A 21,080-nucleotide genomic window follows, 5' to 3' on the forward strand; every position below is an offset into this window, starting at 1 on the left:
CTAACTGCTACATTCTCACAAGAAATTGCAACAATCTTACAGAGGTCATTGTCTCATAGTGAATCTCAGAGATGAAGGAAGTTGCTCCCACTTGAAAATCCCTAATTAAACATAATGAGTATAGAATAGACTTAAAGATAAACCCAAACATACAAAATCGCTTCTGAAGCAAGATTTCTTGAGTCTAACATGTGGATATTCATTATGTAACTATATGTCCAGAACTGTTTTACATACACTAAACTCATAGACCCATCATCAACCCTGATGACAACTTCTACAATCTACAATGATTGTATACTACTTGTCACACAGCATCTCTTACTGTTTTTCCCACATTTGCCTTTCGGTGAACCTCCCCTTTTTGTACCATGCCAGAAAGCAACCAAAAGCTTTCTTTAAGAAAGTTGCAAGACTACCAAATTAAAAGATAATAGAACATATATAATAATTTTGTCAGGAATTTGTCTGAGCTTGGCTGGATTCCTTCAACTGCACCCTCATCCACTAAATGTAGACAGCTGGTACAAACCAACTGTAAACCACTGTTCCCAAACAAGTAACAATTGTTAAAAAAAAATAAAACCAAGCAAGACACCAAACCTAGAGCTTAGTCTATGTTTTGTTATGGGCTGCTGTGAAAGGAAGCATTGGCATGAAAAACAAAAGAAACATTAAAAAAATGTACATTCCTTGACATCAGTTCTTCAGATCAGTGCATCATGCTAACAAATAAAAGACACTGCACACAACTTTAAAGTAGAAAAAAAGCCAACAGTAGGGCAGCCAACACTTGTCAGAAATTTTACAAGTATTCTTATAAAAATATATGTCTTTTAAAATGAAAGTCACTTGGAAAAAAAAAAGCAGCTGATACTACCTAATTCTACCTTAATCTGCACAAAATCTTTAAGGATAACAAATCAATAGGACAAAAAGATATTCATCATACAAGATTTGCTCAGTAACTTTTTTTTCCTCCCAGCAGCACTATGTGACAAGTCCACTATCATTTCTTTCAGCTGGGAACAACTGAAAAAGCATTCTCATGTCAGAAGCAGAGTCTCAGCATAGTCTGATTCTGCCTTAAGTTTATTTTCCACTCAAATTCAAACATCCTGTAAAAAGGAATCTTCCTGCTTTTGCAACTGCTTCCCACAAATCTGCGCTTAGTGTCACAGGTACTGAATTCCATTTGTTTTCTTAGCCATGCAAACTTCTATCTCCACGCCCATACTCTATCACTCTTAATACTGCTAGCAGTGTTTATTAAAATCTGGCTACGTGCTCACCTCTAGAAGGTAAAAATACATACACAAACTAAATGCTATCAACCTAGAGCTGACATTTTATCTTGCTTAGCATCCAATGGGACAATTCAAAACATGAGTAACTTATTCCCTGGCCGCACAACAGACTTTTGTTGATTGTTAATGAAACAAAGAAATCAATGCAGAGAGACTCAACAGCAAAAGTTTAATTACTATTAGGCAGGTACTCTTATTGACAGCACTGGATGCATGGGAGTAATACTCCTATCAAGCATACCTTACATGATACAACATGCCTCCCCATTTACAATGCTACATCACAATTATCATTACTAACATTTTAAGGACTACTTTGGTGTTGCAAGCAAACATTACTTCTAATGCTTACTCCAGCTAGGTTTATAGGGATATATTAACAGAATATTTTGTGTAATTATTTCTTCAAATCACTAACCCTTTCAGTTTCCATCAGACTTTACTAGCTGGTTTTGTACCGAATGCCTTAAAGAAATCTAAAGTAGTTTTATCAACTGTCAACTCAAATAACTGCATCAGTTAAATTAAATTTGATTGATACAGCTCAATTAGAACAGTAAGTTTCCTGTAGAGTTACTTTTGGGAGTCTCTCCAAGAGGCTCTGAAACAGAGCAATGACGGCAAATTAGAGGAAATACAACTGGTTTTCTACCTCCTACATCCTGAGCTCCCTATGGCAATAGTGCATTTATGTTATACTTTTTCATTAATGTTACTGTGTTGTTTTTTTATCCCCAAATATTGAATGCTGAATCCTAGCTGACTAACCAATTCCCCTATTTTCCTTCTTATATAGTGTATAAGAGTGAGGACTCTAAAACAGGTAAGCTTCTACAATACTAGGTCAACTAATCCCCATTTCAGCCCAAGGGCAATAAAGATGCAGACAGTGAAGGCAGGATGGAAAAGATGAACAGCTGTATAGTATAGCTTAGCCACGAACAATACAGAGATGAGTACAAGTTAATATCTTCACAGTAAATAAATTGTGTTCCAGTAAGAACACAAAAGGGAGGGTGATTGATAGCTTCATGGAGGAGACAGAACTAGGATTAGTGACTATTGTTACCTAGATATATGCTTAACTTTTTTCAAATGCATTGAATGGTCAGCGCATGCATCTACCCTAGCAAAGACATCTATAATCCTGAATGATACACTATCAAAAAAAAAAAAAAAAAAAAAAAAAGGTCCATACCAGGAAAAAACTTGTGCTTTTTCTTGGGGGAATCCCAGATGCCTGAAAATCTGCAGCAACTGGACAAAGTCCCAGGAAACAGACTAATAGGAAACAATTTTATATTGGCTCAACAGAGAGTTGGAAGTTCTGACGATTTCCCCCTTCTCCAAAACCACAGCTCTGCAGAAGCTTTGTGACAAGCAATAGTGAAAATGAGCTAAGGAAGACCAGAGAATGATGTTCCATCAGTAAATATATTCATCTCTGCATTTTCACATTCTTCTCAATCAAGACAGAGTAAAGCCTCACTTAGTCTTTCAAGCAGAAGATTTGGTTTCAAACATCACTAAACACTCAAAGTGAAAAGGTTATTTAAGATTTTTTTAATGTGGAGAAAAAGTCTTCCTGAGGGAGAGGATCACAAATCTGATTTTCTAATGGGTCAGAAGTGATAAGAAAACATTTTCTTGGTGACACCAAATAGCACCTCTTAAATTAATTAATTAACTAAATAAATAAAATTAATTAACAATGGGAGCAAAAATTCCAGGTTCAAGTAACCTGAGAAGTACCAGTAATTAACTCTAACAGTATCTCTGTGACAAATAACTTTCCTTTCTCCATATCAAACTGGAGATTAAAGTTTACAGCATATTATAACCTAGCTACATCATATTACTTAGCAACTTACACAGGCTACACAGGAGAGGATCAATTCTGCTTTGAGGTCTTTGAATCCAGTTTTAAATACAGATAAAAAAAACAAAAATAAAATTACTCTTACCATGCAAGAGGCCAATCCCAAGGCTGTTGCGTCACAGAATGTTCTCTTCCTCAAGCTATCTTAGCAAGACTTTCAGTAACATTCCTGACCACCTCGCCTAATACTACCCATTTAATTGCACAAGTTATGTAAACAACAAAGAACGTAGACTTATGTCAAGAACTCAAATGAGATACAAACAAAATGTCAGCTGCAGAACACCTAGGTGCACTACATATATATATTAATAAACATACATCTCCTATACAGTCAGGTCAACAATTTATTTCTGTAATTATAAGCTAGCCAAAGAAGTTAATGAAATCTGTTCCCATAATTCTTTCATTGTCTGATCTCCTTTTGGGCTAACCTGCACAGCATATATTTGTACAGTACTTCTCAGGCCCTTCTCTCTGTGCCTCATTCCATCTGGCGCAGTATGAAGAATTTGGGAGCAATAACCATCCCTACAGTTCAAAACAAACTAGACAAGTGAAAAACAGACCTGCCCCAAAATTCAATTATTTAAAACAATTTGATATGCATAAATTTCAGTATATTTCATAGAAAGGAAAAAGCACATTTCCTATTCTGTTCAATGTGACAAAATCCTATCTTCTTATCAGAAATTGACACCTTCAAAAACAAAGCCCTTGAGTTACAGTAAATGGCTATCTGAAATCCCATAGGTAACACTGATCATCAAGGTAAAGAAACTGATGGAATTTCTAGGCCTGCATTAGACACAGGACACTAATTTTTAAATCTAGTGTGAAACAGGTTTCAGTAAAATAAAGGAAAGTGTAGAAAACTGCATATTCCTGTACATGCAAGAAAAATGTTTGAAATATCCTATTTTCTCTCTTGATGGACATGCATTCTTTCACATATTATCATTATAGGAATCAAACCTATGCCCCTTCACCAGTGTAACACGATCATATAGTATAATTAGTGTTTCAATAGTGCCATGCATTTGGACCAGATCCATAATGTAAACATTAACCAAATACAGTACATCCTAGTGCCCAGTGCTCACATAATCATGTGATTTAAAACACTCACTTGGTATGCTTTCTTTTCTGGGGGCAGAGTTAAGGCTGCTGTGGGAATTCTCAATTTCATAATATAAAACAGTTTAAATTTCACAGTGAATATTACACTAATTTTCACAGTATTAAATTTTAAAGAAGTGGAAACAAGATAAAAAAAAGATTACAGCACTACAATCATAACATACGGCAAAAGAAGAAACAGTAAGGAAACTCCTAGGCCAAAAATCAACCATTTCAATATTCCTCAGCTACATTTTCACTGGTGTCCTCCCTCACCCAGGAGTACAGTCCAGCTTAACTAGGACATGGGAATTAACAGAGCAACATTCAGATCATGACAGACACGCACAAACTTAAACCAAACAATCATTACCAGATGTTAACACACAGCGGTCTTACAGAAGAGACACTTTATGCCTAAATAAATGCTTTTTATAGATGGCTTAAATGCTATACCATGAGATTTCATAGATTCTTTAATTGATAGGCTACAGCATTCTGCTTTATACAAATGTTACCTATATGAATGTTTAACACCGTCCAACTATATCTGTGCTGTCTTGTAAGAGAAAGTTCCAGAAGCTATTTGTGCCCTATAAAAAAAGTACAGATTTTAAACTAGTTGCGCACCTCTTAATACATATTGCTTTTTTTTTTTCTCCAAAAAACATACAGAACCCTCAAGTAAGATTTTCCATAGTAGCTGGACAACAAAATTACTGCATTGACGCTGGAAAATCCCATATCTTCTGTTCTCCATTACATAAACAATTTTAGGATCAATGCCATACTCTTAAGACTGAGTCACTAGCCACTGTGTGGCATCACCTGCAATGACAATTTACAGAAGAGTAAAAGCAAGCTTCAACATTTATTTTTCTTAGCCTCATCTAGTATGTTCTTCACCTTTTCCAGCTGCCCAAAGGAAATTCGTTCCTTTCACAGACCATAGTCTCTCATTATTCATCCCCAAATGTACAACAGCACACGTTCCTTGCCTACAGTTGTTTTTACAAGTTTAATATACGCAGCAGAAAAGCAGGCAACGGTTCTTGGCAAGTCAAGACTATTATCTTTCAGCTGGACCCATTGTTGGGACTCCCTGCAGCCTTCAGTGTGGAATATATGACATGACAGAACATGTGACTAAAAAAAGTCTCTCCTGTCTCTCTCCCTTCCTTTCACAGAAGGTCCAGAAGCTGATTCCTCTCTGTCAGAAACACAGTGAAAGGCAGGAAACACTGCACAGTCCAACCACTTGCCAGGCAAAGCTATGCTCCCAAAGAAGAATACAAAAACACAAAGAAGTAGCTCTGCAGCTCATCCATAGCAAACATAAGGCTAACAGTCTGTTTTTCCAAGCTAATTTGTAAGTGTACACTTGCATAAAACAACATAATTAACGAAAGGGTTAACGAAAGTGGTCCATAGACTTAATATTTTGTACCAGGCCAATAGCAGGGTCTTCCTTGGTTCCTTTCCCTCCAAATGTCAGAGACAGGTAAGAAAGCAGAGGAAAAACAATGTTAGCAGACAATTAAAATTACTGTCTTCTCCCATTACATTTGCTCTGTTACTTGGCAGCACTTCAATGCAACTGCATGAGCAACTATTTTACTCTGAACTCTCTCATCTTTTGTGCCAAGAAATTAACGGATTACAACAAGATTTCATAAGGGCTCGGTCTTAGTCAAATTCATCTCCCTTTAATGTTAATGTAAGCAGCATTAAAAATTAGATTAACTTATTGTGAGTATCCTTCACAGAGATCTTTCCTACTTGAGGTAACTGGATGTATGCCAAAATAAAAGTTCCAGAGCAAATCTAGAGAGGTGAAGAAAGGTAAAGTGAACCTCCTTGCCTTTTGGACTAAACTCAAATCAAAAACAATTTTTCAAGAGGACAGAAATAAGGGCTTGATGGAAAAAAAGAAAAAGAAGTTGTGTCAAATCCCACCTCACTTTGAACAAAAGGAACAAGTCTAAACACCGGTCTCCAGATCATAATACACTGACTCCATGCAGATATGAATTTAAATATTGACAACAGGTAAAATATTAAAACAGACTAACAGAAACTGAAGGAAAAAAAGAAATTTAGGGAAAGATACACATCAATTTGTGTGCCAAATTAAATCAGAACTATAGTTTAATCCTTCCTTTCGTATTTAGGCATGCTATCACCCCCAAGACACCTGATTAAATGTTTACAGCAACAAGAACTGATTAACCAAGACCTCTCCTGCTGAACTCTCCTCCATTAGTCCCACTTTCTGATTGGTCTCATCATTACTTCTAGTATGTTTGACTACTGCTATAATAACAACAACAACAAAATCACATATAAACAAACAACAAAACACTCAGTGTTCATTGTACTTTCAAGACTAAAACACACCACACCAATGCTGGGAGTGTGCTGCAGAAACAGCAAACAAGCCAGCATGTGACGAGGACTTCCACCAAACATGTGGAAAAGAATTACAGAACAGTAACATTTCCAGTGTTCAAAAACTTCATACAAACTACTGCAACTGTATACAAAAAAGAGATTGGTTATTAACAAATATTCACAAAACTTGACCAACATAAATGTTTGAATTATACTACACTTGGTTTTAAATGAATGCTTTCCTTCAGTATGCATCACTGTATCATGTACAGTAGCTATTGGAATTCCCCAGTACTGGTCTCATTTAACACTGTCATCAATGCCTGGATGAAGGTCCTCAGCAAGTTTGCTAATGATACTCTGGGAGGAGTGGTTGACATACCAGAAGGTTGTGCTGCCATTCAGCAAGACCTGGTTAGTCTGCAAAGTTGGATGGATAATAACCTGGTGAGGTTCAACAAGAGCAAGTGTAGAGTCCTACACCTGGGGGGAATAACCACACATATCAGTACAGATTAGGCAGTGACTTGCTGGAGAGGAGCTTTGCAGAGAAGAAACTGGGGGTCCTGCTGGACAAGAGGTTGACCATGAACCTGCAGTGCCCTAGTGGACAAGAAGGCCAATGGTATCCTGGGATGCATCAAGTGTGGCCAGCAGGTCAAGGGAAGTTGATCCTTCCCCTCTACTTTTCCTGGGAAGGCCATATCTAAAGTACTGCGTCCAGTTCTGGGCTCCCCAATTCAAGGAAGACAGGCAACTTCGAGTCCAGCAGAGAGCTACAAAGATGATTACAGGCTTGGAGCACCTCCCTCTTGAGGAAAGGCTGAGACCTGGGACTGGAGATCTTAACAATGCTTACAAAAAAAATAAAAAAAATCTTACAAAAAAATCTAAAGAGCAAGTGCCAACTGGATGGGGCCAGACTCTTTTCAGTGGTGCTCAGTGACACAACAAGGGGCAACCGGCACAAACTGGAACTCAGGAAGTTCCATATCAACATGACAAATTACTTCTTTGAGGGCACCAAAGCACTGGAACAGGTTACCCAAAGAGGTTGTGGAGTCTCCTGCCTGGACACCTTCCTGTGGAACTCACTCTAGGGAACAAGGGAATCTAGTTTAGCAGGTAGTTTCCATTAGATGATCTCCAGAGATCCCTTCCAACCCCCAAGATTCTTCAGTTCTGTGTTGGTTTCAATCCTTCATAACTTCAGCTGCACTTTCTTTATACAAAGCAAAGCAATAAGCTTCATTCACAGAAGGCTACATTTTTAACACAAAATGCACAACAAAGGTGATTTGGGGATAAGTACACATAAAACTTTGCAAAATAAAGTTAGCTGAACATTGTTGGTAGAACTTCCTTTCACTGAACTGCAAATGGAGTTGTGTGGGGGAAAAAAAAAAAACAATAGACAAGACAAAAAAGAAAACTACATTTGCAGAAAACGTATTGAAATCAGCAAATTTAGCAATTAGCAACTTTAGAAATCAGGAAATCTAAACAGAAAATCTTCTTGTCCATGCTTAACACAAGTTCTACATATAGCTGCAATCACTATAGAAAACACCATAGTGTTCATCACCATACTGCCATAAGCACTCAAGGAGACAAGCATTCACTACTGAACTGCAAAAGACTAGGTAGTTGTGTTAGTATCAGACTATCCAAGGCTGCCCCTCCATCTTTGCCCTTCTGCAGCCATATTAATTTAGAAATTAGTAATAACTAAACTACACAGAGGTTACACAGTGCAACCCCTGAGTACAGATAAAACTCTATCAATTACATTATTTTTCCTATGAGTTCTTCCCCATAGTCTCCCAAACTCAGGATTCCTTCAACTTCAAGCTCTGCCTCCTTCAATCCTTCAGGTCAAATGACTTTTATAGTAAACTTGCTAGACCCCAGAAAACCAACATACAGAAAGCCCATGGAACCCTTTACTCTCTAGGATTTGATCTTCTACTCTCTAGGGATTTGATCTCAGTTTCCTAGTACAAAGTCACAAGCTTTTATGCTAAGGCTCCTTCAAACCTGTATCGTATAACATCATTTTTTCTTCTTCCTCCTTGTTCAGTTTACCATCTCATTCTTTCTCCCCCTTAGCCTACTGACTTCTCCCTTCTCCCCCTCGAGTTCCTTCTCAAGTCTAGCCCAGCCACCTCCACATACATACCACATAAGGAAGAGCTCTCATGGTCCTGTGTCTGCAGCTCTCATGGTTCTGTGAATGGGTGAGGTTTACATAGTTCATCATACCTTATTATGAGAATACACACACCAGTCCAAGCAGTCATAAATCAGCGAAGTCTATACTCAGCAGACGGTCCTATTTTAACAACATCACTATAACCACTAACGCTTAGTTCCCACAGTTCAGCTGATTACTAGAGACATCCAGTGACTCAAACTCAGAAATACAATCAGCTTTTTACTAGTTAATGTAGTTTGCTTCCTTTTTTTTGGATTTAAATAGTTTATGGAAATAAACACAATAGCTCTTAGTTACTTCCAACCTCAGAAATACCAGGCATTAGAACAGCATGACAGAGTTTGTATTATAACAGAATTTGGACAGTAACAGGAAAAACTTTCAAAAGAACTTAAGAAAAAAAATTCCATTGTACATTTTGAAACTAAGATCAGTTTTTAATGTTATCACTTCAGTGTTATCACAGATAAGAGAATTCATGCTGGAACAAACCTGAAGTCACCTAATCAAACTGCTGTTCAATACAGGGTCAGCTATGAGGCATAACAAAACGATCATGATATCTTAGACAACATCGACACTCATAATTAACCATCTACTCTTCTCAAGAGAGATTAACAGGAACGCTCATCTCTCCACTGAGCAGCTTGAAAAGATCACTAAGATTTAGTCCAACATTGACCGATGCCTCTGACCACTCAGCGCAACATCTACTTGAAATCTTTCTTGAAAAGTTCCTGGGACTCAACTGCCTCCCTGGGACCCTGTTCCAATACCTCACCATTCTTTCTGAGAAGAAATTTTTCCTAATATCCAACCTCAACATTCTTCCCAGAGGCAATTTAAGGCCATTACCTCTAGTCCTACCGCTAGTTACTCGGGAAGTCGACCCCCCGCCACACTACATACTCCTTTCAAGTAGCTGTAGAGAGCAATAGGGTCTCCCCTGAGTCTCCTTTTTTCCAAACTAAGCAATCTCAGATCCCTCAGCCACTCTTCGTAAGATTTCTGTTCCAGACCCTTCACCAGTTTTGTTGCCCTTCTTTGTACATGCACCAGAACCTCAATGTCCTTGTAGTGAGGGACCCAAAACTCAACACAGCACTCAAGAGGCAGCCTCACCAGTGCAGGGTACAGTGCAACATTCATCTCTCTAGTCCTGCTGACTGCCCTATTTCATTTATAAGCTAGGATGCCATTGGCATCTGGGCATACTGCTGTCTCACGTTCAGCCAGTTGTCAACTAACAACCCCAGATCCTTTTCCTACATGCAGCCACTCTGCCCAAAGCCTGTATCGATGCATCGGTTGCATTTTTGTAACTGAAATGTGGGACCCAGCGCTTGGTCTTGCTAGAGCTTATAAAATCTTCCAACTCAGGGATCTCAGATCCCTGAGGATAACTGGCCTGACTATTAAAGACAGAAGAAAAGAAGGCATTGGGAAGCGTTGAGAAGATCAGCCTTTCCCTCATTCTCAGTGACAACATTTCCCATTGCATCTAATAAAGGCAAAAGATTCTCCTTGGCCCTCCTATTGTTATTAATTAAAAATGCTTTACAAATATATTATCTTTAACAATAGTGTCCAGACTGTGTTCTTGTTGGGCTTTTGCCTTTCTAATTTTTCCTCTGCATACCCTCACAACATCCTTGTACTTTTCTCGAGTTGCCTGACCCTTCTTCCAAAGATCATGAACTCTCTTTTTTGCCCTAGAGTATCAGCGAAAGCTCCCAATTAACCAGGCCAGTCTTCTACCCTGACGGCTCATCTTCTGGCACAGGGAGACAGTCTGTTCCAGAACCTTTAAGATTTTTTTTCTTGAGCAATGTCCTGCACTCCTGGACCGACTCCTTTGACCTTCAGGGCTATCAAGGGATTCACCCAACCAACACCCTAAACAGTCCGAAGTCCACTCTCTGGAAGTCCAGGTAGCAGTTTTGCTGACCTCCCTCCTGACTTAATAGCTCTTAAAGAGCACTGAAGAGAGAACAAGTTGCAGAAATCTTTCTCCTAGGTCTCTAACTTGTCCTAATCAAAATGAACAGCAGAGGCTGACTTCAACCAACACCTCGAGTTCAATGTAAAATGTTCAAAAAGCCCATTCCTCCTCTCTATGTCACTTTAGCTTCTTCAATCCAAATAGGAGCAGCTTTGTTTTTATTTCATCCCTAGTCTAACAAAAAAATTCTTTCAGTTCTACAACAGTAAACTTATCATTTTGATGCTCTGACTTCTTGTTACATCTCTCCAAAGTCTTAATTTCTCACACACAGTTGATGTCCAAAAACTACCCAGATGTGTGGTAAATCTTGATATCATGACAGAACTCACTTTCTAGTAAAATAACAAGTTTATGAAAGACATCAGCCTCACTACATGAGAGTGTACTAATAGCTATTCTGTACAGCATAAAATGGAAATGATAGGAGAAACCAAGCAAAGACAGAAACTGCAGCACTTTTAAGATACCACAGCAAAAAAGAGATACAATTTTCCCATCCTCGTTGATTATAGTCCAAGCTATTCTAATCTAAAATCTTGGAAAACTGTAATCTATATCTTTTCATCAGTCTCAGCACCACAAGAAAAACCACATATGTGAAGCCAGATCTGTTGAGGTCTTGTTTTCTTTTCAAAAATATTAAATAAAATTTATTTTTATTTTCCTGTCTGTGTCTATAGCTGAGGTACTTTAATTCTTCTCAGAGAAGAAGTTGTTAAATCTCCATTCTTCTGGCAATGAAGAAGAGAAAGCTGCTCTCCTAAAAAGCATTTTCTAAAATGTTTCAGCTGCCACCTAGTGTTAAAATTAATGTAAAAGCTAGCCAAGATGAAGACCGAAATACATGAGTTAAAAAATTATTTATTATGGTGTCCTCTTAGTCGCCATAAATTTAAAAAAATAAAAAGTCAAATTTTTAAAAGCACTGTAGGCAAATCTTGGTATGCTGTGATTCTTCTCTGTAGCACTGTTGTTGGCTTTTTGTTTTTTGTTTTTATTTTTTTTAAATCAACTTCAGACCTCTGTTCCTAAGAAAACTGGAAAGAGAGCCCAAGGAAAAGTTCTGCTAGGTGGTGAAGAAAGAAATGATCAGAATTTTAAAAGAGAAAAGAATTTATCATCTATTTCCACAGCCCAAGCTGTAAGATACGCAAACATTAAAACTAAAGCAGAACTACAGAGACAATTCACTGTATTTTAAATAATCTTTTTATATAAAAACATAACTGAGAAACCTTATTCTCCTCCACAACTCCTACATGTGAATTTTAATGAGAGTTTAACTAGCATACGGAACTAGAGAAGCCTTCCCTGAAGGGCATAAAGTCCTCTTCCAGCAAGTGAAGTGAACTCCTGAACGCCAATAACAAAGTTAACATACCAAAAAGCAAGACTCCTAAGAGTATTCGGTACAGAGTTAAGAAAGAGAAGTGCTCTAAAAAGAAAAAATAAACTATCAAGATAAGCTATCCAGTGGGGCTAAAACTGGAAAACCCAAATTAGGTTTTAGTTACTGGAAAAAAAGTCACTATCACATCAAGATATCATTCACATGAAACAGAAGTGAGGACAGGGTACAGAGGAGCACAACATGGATTCTGACACTGTACAGTGCTGCCAGGAAAGCCAAAGCTCAACTGCGTTTGAAACTGGCAAGGGACATCACAGGCAACAAGAAAAGCTACCTCAGCAGTAAAATAAACAAGGGAAACATGGGCCTGTTGAGGGGCAAACGGTGCAATATCAGCAGATACAGATAAGGCTAAGGTTCTTAATGTCTTTTTTGCCTCAGCCTTCTCAGGAAAAGTCTCAGGTCCTGTTTCTGGAGATAGGGCTCAAGGTGCAGAAGAACCACGACTGAGTCACAGATCTGTAACAGCACACACACACACCTCAACCCAGAGAAGTACCTGAAAGCAGACAGGATGTGCTCTAGGATGCTTAAAGAATAGGTTGATGTACTAGCAAGACTGTTCACTACTGTGTTTGAAACCTTTCAGAGATCACGGTAGGCCTCACATGACTGGAGAAAAGCAAATATTTCATATGCTTTCAAACAGGGAAAAAAGGACAATCTAGCTAAGTCGTTGGGTCAACTTCACTTTGGTACCTGCAAAAAAATCACGAATTCACAGAATCATGATGTTTGGAAGCAGCCTCTCAAGATCATTTAGTCCAGACTCTTTACTCATGCTGGGTCAGCTGCAACGGGTTGCAAAGGACTGTGACCAACTGGGTTTTACGCATTGACCAAGATTTGCCCCTTGAGTCTTCTCTGCTCCAGGCTGAACAGTCACAGCACTCCCAGCCTCTCCTCATACAAAAGATGCCCTAGTCCCTTTATCGTTTTTGTGAAGCTTTTCTGGATGAGTTCCAATATGTCCATATCTTTCTTTTACTGAGGAACAGTACTTCAGAGGTAGCCTCACCCTGCTGAGCAGAGGACTGTCTTCCTTGAGCTGTTGACAACGCTGCTCTCCCTAATGTAGCCCTTTTCGCTGCTGGACTTCTTTGCCACAAGCATGTGTGGCTGGTCAACTTGTTGCCAGCCAAGACCTCACAGTTCATTTCTACAGAACTGTTTTCCAGATGTTTGGCCCACAGCGGGTACTGGTACGTGAAGAAGGTACTCCTGAAGCACATTTCTGGGCTTCGAAGATGATGGTGAATTGAAACAGTGAACAATGGTATTTCATACAGTATGAACCTAGTTTTGAACCTTTTATGATAAAACTACTGGATTTGTGAACAAAGAGAAAGCACTAGGTATCATCTCTCTCAGTTGCAGCAAGTCCTTCAATACTTCCCCACAGTAACTGTGTACCATTACAGTCTGGATGAGTCGACAACTAGGTAAGAGAAAAGCTGACTGGGATGCTGGGCTCAAAAAGCAGTGACTGAAGCATCATACTCAATCCAGAGGCCAGTGAAAATAAAGTACCAGGGAAGCCTATCTTGAGATTTGTCCTTCTTAGGCTCTGGAGAGGGTGACAATACTAGGGGATGCAGTGAATGTGCTCCAGAGCATGGCTACTATTTTGAGAGTGCTAGATATACCAGAGAAATGGGCCATCAGGAAAAGGCTTCTGCTGAAAAGGATCAGGACAACTAAGGTGCAGATGGAATTAAACTTAGCAAGAAACATGAAAAATAACAAGAAGGGATTCTTTAGACACACTGGGCAGAAGAGACAGGCAAAGGAGAGCATACCCCCGATAAACAACAATGGAGAACTAGCTTTATCAGACATGGAAAAGGCTGAGTGTTTAACAAGATCACTGTCTCGGTCTTTGCTGCCGGTCAGGTTTCCCATGCCCTACTTCACCAAGAACAAAAAGCTCATTCGTGTTTCGGTCACTACACCCAAGACAGTTTCCAACCACCACTTCTCCCACCATTCCTTCTCTGCTCATAAACAGCAGATCCAGCGCCATGCTTCCCCTGGTAGGCTCTCTCATCAGCTGCATCAGGAAGTTATCTTCCACATACTCCAGTAACCTCCTTGACTGCTCTACACACTCAAAATACTCATAAGCAGAGAGACACCCCACTGCCCCTCCTTCCTCGCGTATCCCTTAGAGCCCTCCATTGCAGCACTCCAGCCATGAAAACAATCCCACCATGTTCCAGTGATGGCAAGTAGGTCATAGTTCTCCTGTCAGACCACTGCTTCTGGCCCTTTCTGTTGTCCATGCTGTGTGCACTGGTATAGATGCACTTCAGTTGGACTACTGGTCTCACCCCTGACCCTGGAATGCTGCCCCTAGGCTCATCTCTAGCAAGCCATTTTATCTCCTTACCCCTTCAAACCTAGTTTAAAGCCTCTCAATGTGCCCTGACAACTCTGAGCCAGAATCCATTTCCCCCTTTGACTAAGATTGTCCCCACCCATTGCTAGTGGGTCTGGTGCCAAATTATTCGTCCCATGATCAAAAAAAAACAAAATGCTTCCAATGGAACCAGCCTCTTAGCCATATGTTTATCAGGTGGGTCTTCCTGCTCCTCTTAGTTTCTTTTCCTACTACCAAAGGAATGGAGGTTACCACCACCCAAGCTCCTGCTCCATAAACTAACTGCCCCAATGCCCTGAAGTCCCACGTGAAAGCCCTCTGGCTCCTCCCTGCAACTTCACCACTGTCTTCCTGAAATACTAGGACCTGCACCAGATTAGGAAGCTTCTGACTGACATCCCTGACCCGGGCACCACAGAGGCAGGAAACTTCCCTGGAAGGTCCAGTCAGCATACCAGGCTGTACTCAGTTCCCCTCAGAAGGGAGTCTCCTATGACCATTACCCTTCTTTTGTTCTTGACAGAGACTGTCTTGAGGCATGGGGTTGACTGTCTCATTCTAGACAGCCCTCTGGATGAACTTTTTTCAATTTCTTCACTTACCTGTCTTTCTTGCCCCAGGGCCTCATATCTGTTATACAAAGAAAGCTGGGGAGGTGAGGTAAGGCCAGGAGGAGGGTCATCTGCCATCCTAACAGGAACCTGCTTCCATTCATCATCTCCCAGGTCCCCCCCCCCCTGCACTGCTGCAGTAAGGTAGGGGATCCACTGCTACTTGTGGAGTGTTCCCTAGTGCCTCTCTTGCAGGGATGCAAATGATGCTGCAGTAGTTCTATTCTGACCCCATTGTCTTCTCGTGCAGCTTTATTAATAATGAGCTTTATTAATAAAAAAATAAAACACACATGCCTTAAACCAAAATTGCCAGAATTTCCACAACTCCATTACAGAAAAGGCCCAGGGTGTAAGAACTGCAGCTTGAACACCACAGGTCTAAAAGTTTGAAAGGGAAAGATCTGGAGGCAGAAACTATATTAGCTCCATCAGTTTTCGTTCCTGGAGTTCAGTAAACGCAAGATGGAAACAAAAGACAGAGAAAGAAGTCCGACAGCCCACCGGGACTATGCCAGTCTCCCTCACCAAGCCTGCTCTCCGTGCAACTGGCTCCCCACAGCACCCACGACGACCGGCTTTCCCACGCCACCCCACTCTGCCTACTCCCAAGACCGGGAAGCATCTGCAACTTTCCCGCCAGCTGCCCGCGGCTTCGGAGCTCACCCTCGCTCATGAAACTGGACCGGAACGGACCGGACCGGACCAGGCTGAGACAGGCCGAGTCCTGAGAGATCTGCAGGCGCAAGTCAGGAGACAGCTCCAGATCCTGCCAGCGGAAATGGAAGGAGGGGCTTGGACCGACGCTACTAATTGGGGTGGAGCTAGGGGCGCTGCCCAAGAGTAAGCTCCAGCCCCATGAGGGGAGGGAACTCCGACGGCGCTAGGTTCCTGCATGCTCGTCTCTGCCCATATACCAACTACGTGGCGTTCGGAGGGAGAAAGGTGCGGCCATAGCCCACCAGTTCTTCGGTCTGAGAGCTCTGCCTAGACCCTGTTCACCAGAGTTGCCCGACCTGCTCCGTTTGTAGCCCACGCACACCAGGAGAGATCCTTGAGGCTCCCCAGGGTAGATGTCAGGGGCAGCATCCTTCTGCACCCTTTCTGAATTAGAGGACTGTGCCAAGGTTAACTCACTCCAAGGCTGGAGGGGCACCTAACGTCTCCTTCCCTCATTTACCTCTGCTGCCCTGAAGGGCCTGCACTTGTACACCTCCTCTAAAGGGTAGTGGAGCTCTTAGCAATGCTAAGCTGTCAGTCAACAAACTGGAATGAATGAATGAATGAATGAATGAATGAATGAATGAATGAATGAATGAATGAATGAATGAGTGAAGCCTGCTGGTACCTAAACTGCTACTGCAGCTGGCATATCTACAGTTAAACTGTTAGGTGCTCTTAAACCTCTGACTGTCAGTATATTGCTGTGGATTCTAATAGGCCTGTCTGATTTTTCTACTCTTGTAACAGGAGGCTACATTTGCATATTACATTATCTGTGATGCTGTGTGAGAGGATGCAGTGCAGGAGATCTGAGAGCCTACAGAAAGTCCACCACTTGCCTTCTGATTGTCCAACTTCAACAAAAAGTTATTGGAGACAACATCATATGGTCTTATACAGAGATGTCTTCAGAATACCAACACAGCTTAGGAAAGTTCTAGTTTGGATCGCTAGTTGGGAAGTGGCTTCAAATTGAGGTGAAGATATTTACCAAAGTAGAGCAGTGCAGTCATGGACACGGACCTGTTTGGAGGAACTGTATTTGCGTAGAGCCTCAAGGATCATGAAGCTCCAACCCCCCCGCCACAGGCAGGGCCGTCAACCTCCCCATTTAATACTAGACCAGGCTGCCCAGGAACCCCCATCCAACCTGGTCTTGAATACCTCCAGAGACAGAGAAGCTTCCTCCCCACAAGGAAGCTGAATTTTGCATTTCCAGATTCATTTACACACATTTCCTTCCCTGTTGCTACACTATTTAAGGGCATACTCACATCGATATATTCTTTCATAGTTTCCATCCCATCCTGTGTGTGTATTCTTACATACTGCTTGATGCAACAGTCTCTGAGCATCCTGATCATCATGATGCCAACAACATAACTGCCATGCTTGCATCTCACTTCTGGTGAGAGCTTGTGCAGCAGTATTCTTTTCTTCATTTATTTATATGCAAATGTACACACGTTGCTATGTGTTTATCTTGGAGCAAGTAACAAAGGAAATTTCTCCTGCCATGCAGCAGGAGAAAGAGACATGTGAAGATAATTTCATTTGGCTCTTTGTTTCTAAGTGCCAAAAAAGCTCCATCTCCTGTATGTAGTGACATAGTAACTCCTATTGTACCTGACAACTGAAGGTTCTTCATTGAAGAATAGTGCTCAATCTTTAAATAAGAGTATCCTGGAGATGAACCATTTCCTCAAAAATAAGAAGTACAAGAAATGAGTATAGGCAATGGAGAATGAGTTTGACAGTTTGTTTGCTTTTTTTTGTTGTTGTTCTTTTTCTTAGCAGAGATAGCATGATGCTATCTTCCTTACCCGTTGACATAAACACAACCAGTGTTACATCCAAGTGTACTGGATTTTTGTAGTTCTAATCAAAGTCATTTTTGTGGCTCTAGATGCACTCCTCTAGATGCACTCCAACAGGTCCATCTCAACAGAGTACTCCAGGCAAGGCCTCACCAGCACAGAACAGATGGGCAGGAGCTCCTCACTCAGACTGCTGGCCACATTTCTTTTCTTGCAGCCCAGGATACAGTTCACTGTCTGGGCTGCGAGGGCATATTGCTGGCGCATGTCCAGCTTGCCATCCACCAGTACTCCCAGGTCCTTTTTGACAGGGCTCTGCTTAATCTTTTCATACCCCAACTTGTACTAGTAGAAGAGATTGCCTCGTTGAATCTCATGAGGTTCTCCTGAGCCCATCTAGCTCAAGCCCATCTAGGTCTCTCTGGATCGCATCTCATCTCTTGGGTGTGTCAACATCACTGCACTGCTTGGAGTTTCAAGTCTGCCAGGAAAAAAAAAAATCAATTTACATTTGAAGGACCATTTTCAGTTTATATAAATACATCACCTGCAAATTTTCAAATGTAATATATAGAGATGCAATCAGATATTCAACTCAAACATCTTTACTAGATGTTCATAATCTCTGTCTTAGCAGAGAAAAACATCCTTCGCTTCATAATCATACCATATTCGTATCATCGTTTTTTGTCAGTATACACATTTTAAACAATTATTATCTAGGATGAAGCACAGGAAGAGTTAAATTTCATCAAAAATCTGATGAATACCTTGAAACCTCACTAAGAATTGCAACCACTGCCATCAAATCAGAATGATGCTTTGGTTTCACAAAAACAAGGTCAAATATCCCACTAGTTTTACAGTTTTGTTCCTCTCTCTTTTTTCAACGTTTTAGGAAAAAATATATATATTAAAATGATTTGTTACTTATATATTAACAGTATTGTATATTTTGTGAGGGCTGCTCTGAAAATAATGCCTCCTGTTTCATTATGGTGGCCCATCAGAGGCAGGTATTGATGTTATGGCAGTAGAGGCTGAATCTTCCCACCAAAATTCCATTATCTTTTATTCCTGTGTGACAGATGGCAGCAGAGGGACAATCTGACAGAATGGTGTCTGACATGGAAGGTGTGCCATTGAATTCCTCCGTGTAGGAAAAAAAGCACCCACTAACATTCAATGATGCTTGCTGAATGTTTTTAGAGACCAAACAGTGGATGCAAGCACAGTGAGGCTGTGGCTGGTGTGTTTCAGCAGTGGTGACAGTGGTTTGTGGCTATGATTAGAGCTTTAATATCACATAAAAATTTAGCTATCAGCATAGCTTATTGTTACACAATTTTTTTAGTAAATCTTGTAGGTTTCTGTTGCACAGAAATTTAGTACTTAGCTTTCTTATTAACTGGGATTTTTAATCATCTTAGAATTTTTAATTACTTGGATCACATCAAATCAAAATATTCAGTGCACAATACTCTAGTCATAATCTAGACTTTGAATTCACCGAAAGAACACAATCACTCACTCAGTCCTCAGAGGAAGACAACATCGGTGGAGACATCCCTGATCGCCAGGAAAATCACAGGGTTTGCTGTCCTGCAGCAATTTCATTCTAAAGACCTACTGAGGACTTGCAGATGCTGGATTTGATATGAAATATCTCACATATTATTAGGCTTGTCACCTACATCCTAGCAACCCAGCACCTGGGCTTCTTTGACAACACTGACTGGTGAACATTCTTGCCACAGTAAGAAGGCCACTGAGAAGAGGGGAAAGAAGTGCATCAGTATATGCTCACCCTGTTTGTCTTGTACTTATGCTGCCCTCAGTATTGATGCAAACTAGTGATGAAGAAGCATGACACTCTGGCAGCTCTAGGCATGTTCTTTTTGTCTCCGCCACATCTTTAACACAAATTTGAGGGCATTCCTACCAGTGTGAATCAGTTCTTGTTCTTTGCTGTCACTACTCAAATTCTTCATCTCCTTTATCTAGCTCAAGAAGTCAAAGAACTAATGAAAAATGAGCTGAATAATATGGAAGAAAAAATCACTGGGAAACCATTATGCCAAAGGCTAAAGCAAGCATGTAATACTGAAGAAAAGAGTATTTTGGGTCTAGAAACAGGAGGTTAAAGAGATTCAATTAAATTCCTACTTCTTCCTCTAGGCCTACTTACATGTTTTCTTTGTTGTCAGGGTCCACTTATAAGGTTCCCACACAGACAAATGAAAAAATTCAGATGAACTTTTCTTACCTGAAGTGTTTCTTTTGGCTTTGAAGTAAGGTTTAAGGGAGGGGCTCCTGTCCTGCCTAGTTCTATGTTGCTCAGACCCATGGTTTGTCGTGTCTTATCTCTAAGTAAAACCATTTCAGTAATTAAGTTTGACATGATTCTATGAATATATATATATATGAATACATATACATATATGAATATATACATACAGCTGAAGCTGTATAATGGAGGGTTGATAAACTGAAGCATGTAGATTAGAAAAGAAAGGAGACATAGCTGAATGAAAACTTAAGCTGATTTGCAACATGGATACTGAAATCCCCACTTTTGTCATTTAATCACCTAATGCCCCATTGTTGTGGCTGTAAAGTGATCTGGGGGATCCATTTTTCCTGTCTTGTTCTTTGATTTTGCAGCAACTGCTTACATATTTAGTGTTTTCTAATATCTGTCCCAGAAGAAGCTACGTTTGTAAGACAGTCCAATCTTCATTTATTTTGATTGATTACAGCTCAGTTTAGACTTTCCTCATAAAACTATGCTAGTTCTTTTTTAACATGTGCTGCTTTTTGGTGTTTATTTTCCCTTATTTTCTGCAACTGCAGCTGGCTTTTAGTTCTGATAGTTTCCAGAAGGGAAGCACTAGGGACAGAGATCTACAGTCTTTTTATCTTTTTAAGTATTTTTGTGAAGATTTGTCACTCAGTCTGCAAGGGGACGGAAGCCTTTAGCTAATATTGCTGTCGATTTAAGTCTCTCAAAACACATTCAAAAAGACGAGAGCTTAGAGAAGAGACCTTGATTTATTCTGCACAAGCCATTAAGTGGAAAATCTCCACAAATCCAGGCCATAGTGTCTTTACACTATCTTCTATTTATAGTCCAAAAAGTTTTCACTACATGCCTTTCTAGGTCACACCCTAGCTATTTTTTTTTTTCAAAACCACAGAGGTTTGAAAGTACAAGACTATATG

General features: G+C 40.3%; 2 protein-coding genes across 5 annotated transcripts in view; both read right to left on the minus strand.

The window, feature by feature from the left end:
* The window catches only part of TSPAN9 (tetraspanin 9), a 159,494-nt gene extending 143,355 nt beyond the window's left edge, over positions 1–16,139 (minus strand). For 2 of the 4 annotated variants that reach the window (XM_003202598.5, XM_085234423.1), the window contains exon 1: positions 15,985–16,139. In XM_003202598.5, the coding sequence (XP_003202646.1) occupies positions 15,985–15,994 (10 nt within the window). In that variant the 5' untranslated portion in view covers positions 15,995–16,139. The remainder of the gene's footprint in view (positions 1–15,984) is intronic. The other 2 variants (XM_085234413.1, XM_085234434.1) reach the window with 2 other exon arrangements.
* Positions 16,140–17,804: 1,665 nt separating this feature from the next.
* TEAD4 (TEA domain transcription factor 4) overlaps positions 17,805–21,080 on the minus strand; it is an 87,726-nt gene continuing 84,450 nt past the window's right edge. Inside the window, exon 12 of the mRNA XM_085234490.1 lies at positions 17,805–18,339. Coding sequence (XP_085090616.1) covers positions 18,334–18,339 — 6 coding nt within the window. The 3' untranslated portion in view covers positions 17,805–18,333. The remainder of the gene's footprint in view (positions 18,340–21,080) is intronic.

The sequence above is a fragment of the Meleagris gallopavo genome, chromosome 1 (genome assembly GCF_905368555.1).
Source record: "Meleagris gallopavo chromosome 1, MGAL_WU_HG_1.1, whole genome shotgun sequence".
NCBI classification, from domain to species: domain Eukaryota; kingdom Metazoa; phylum Chordata; class Aves; order Galliformes; family Phasianidae; genus Meleagris; species Meleagris gallopavo.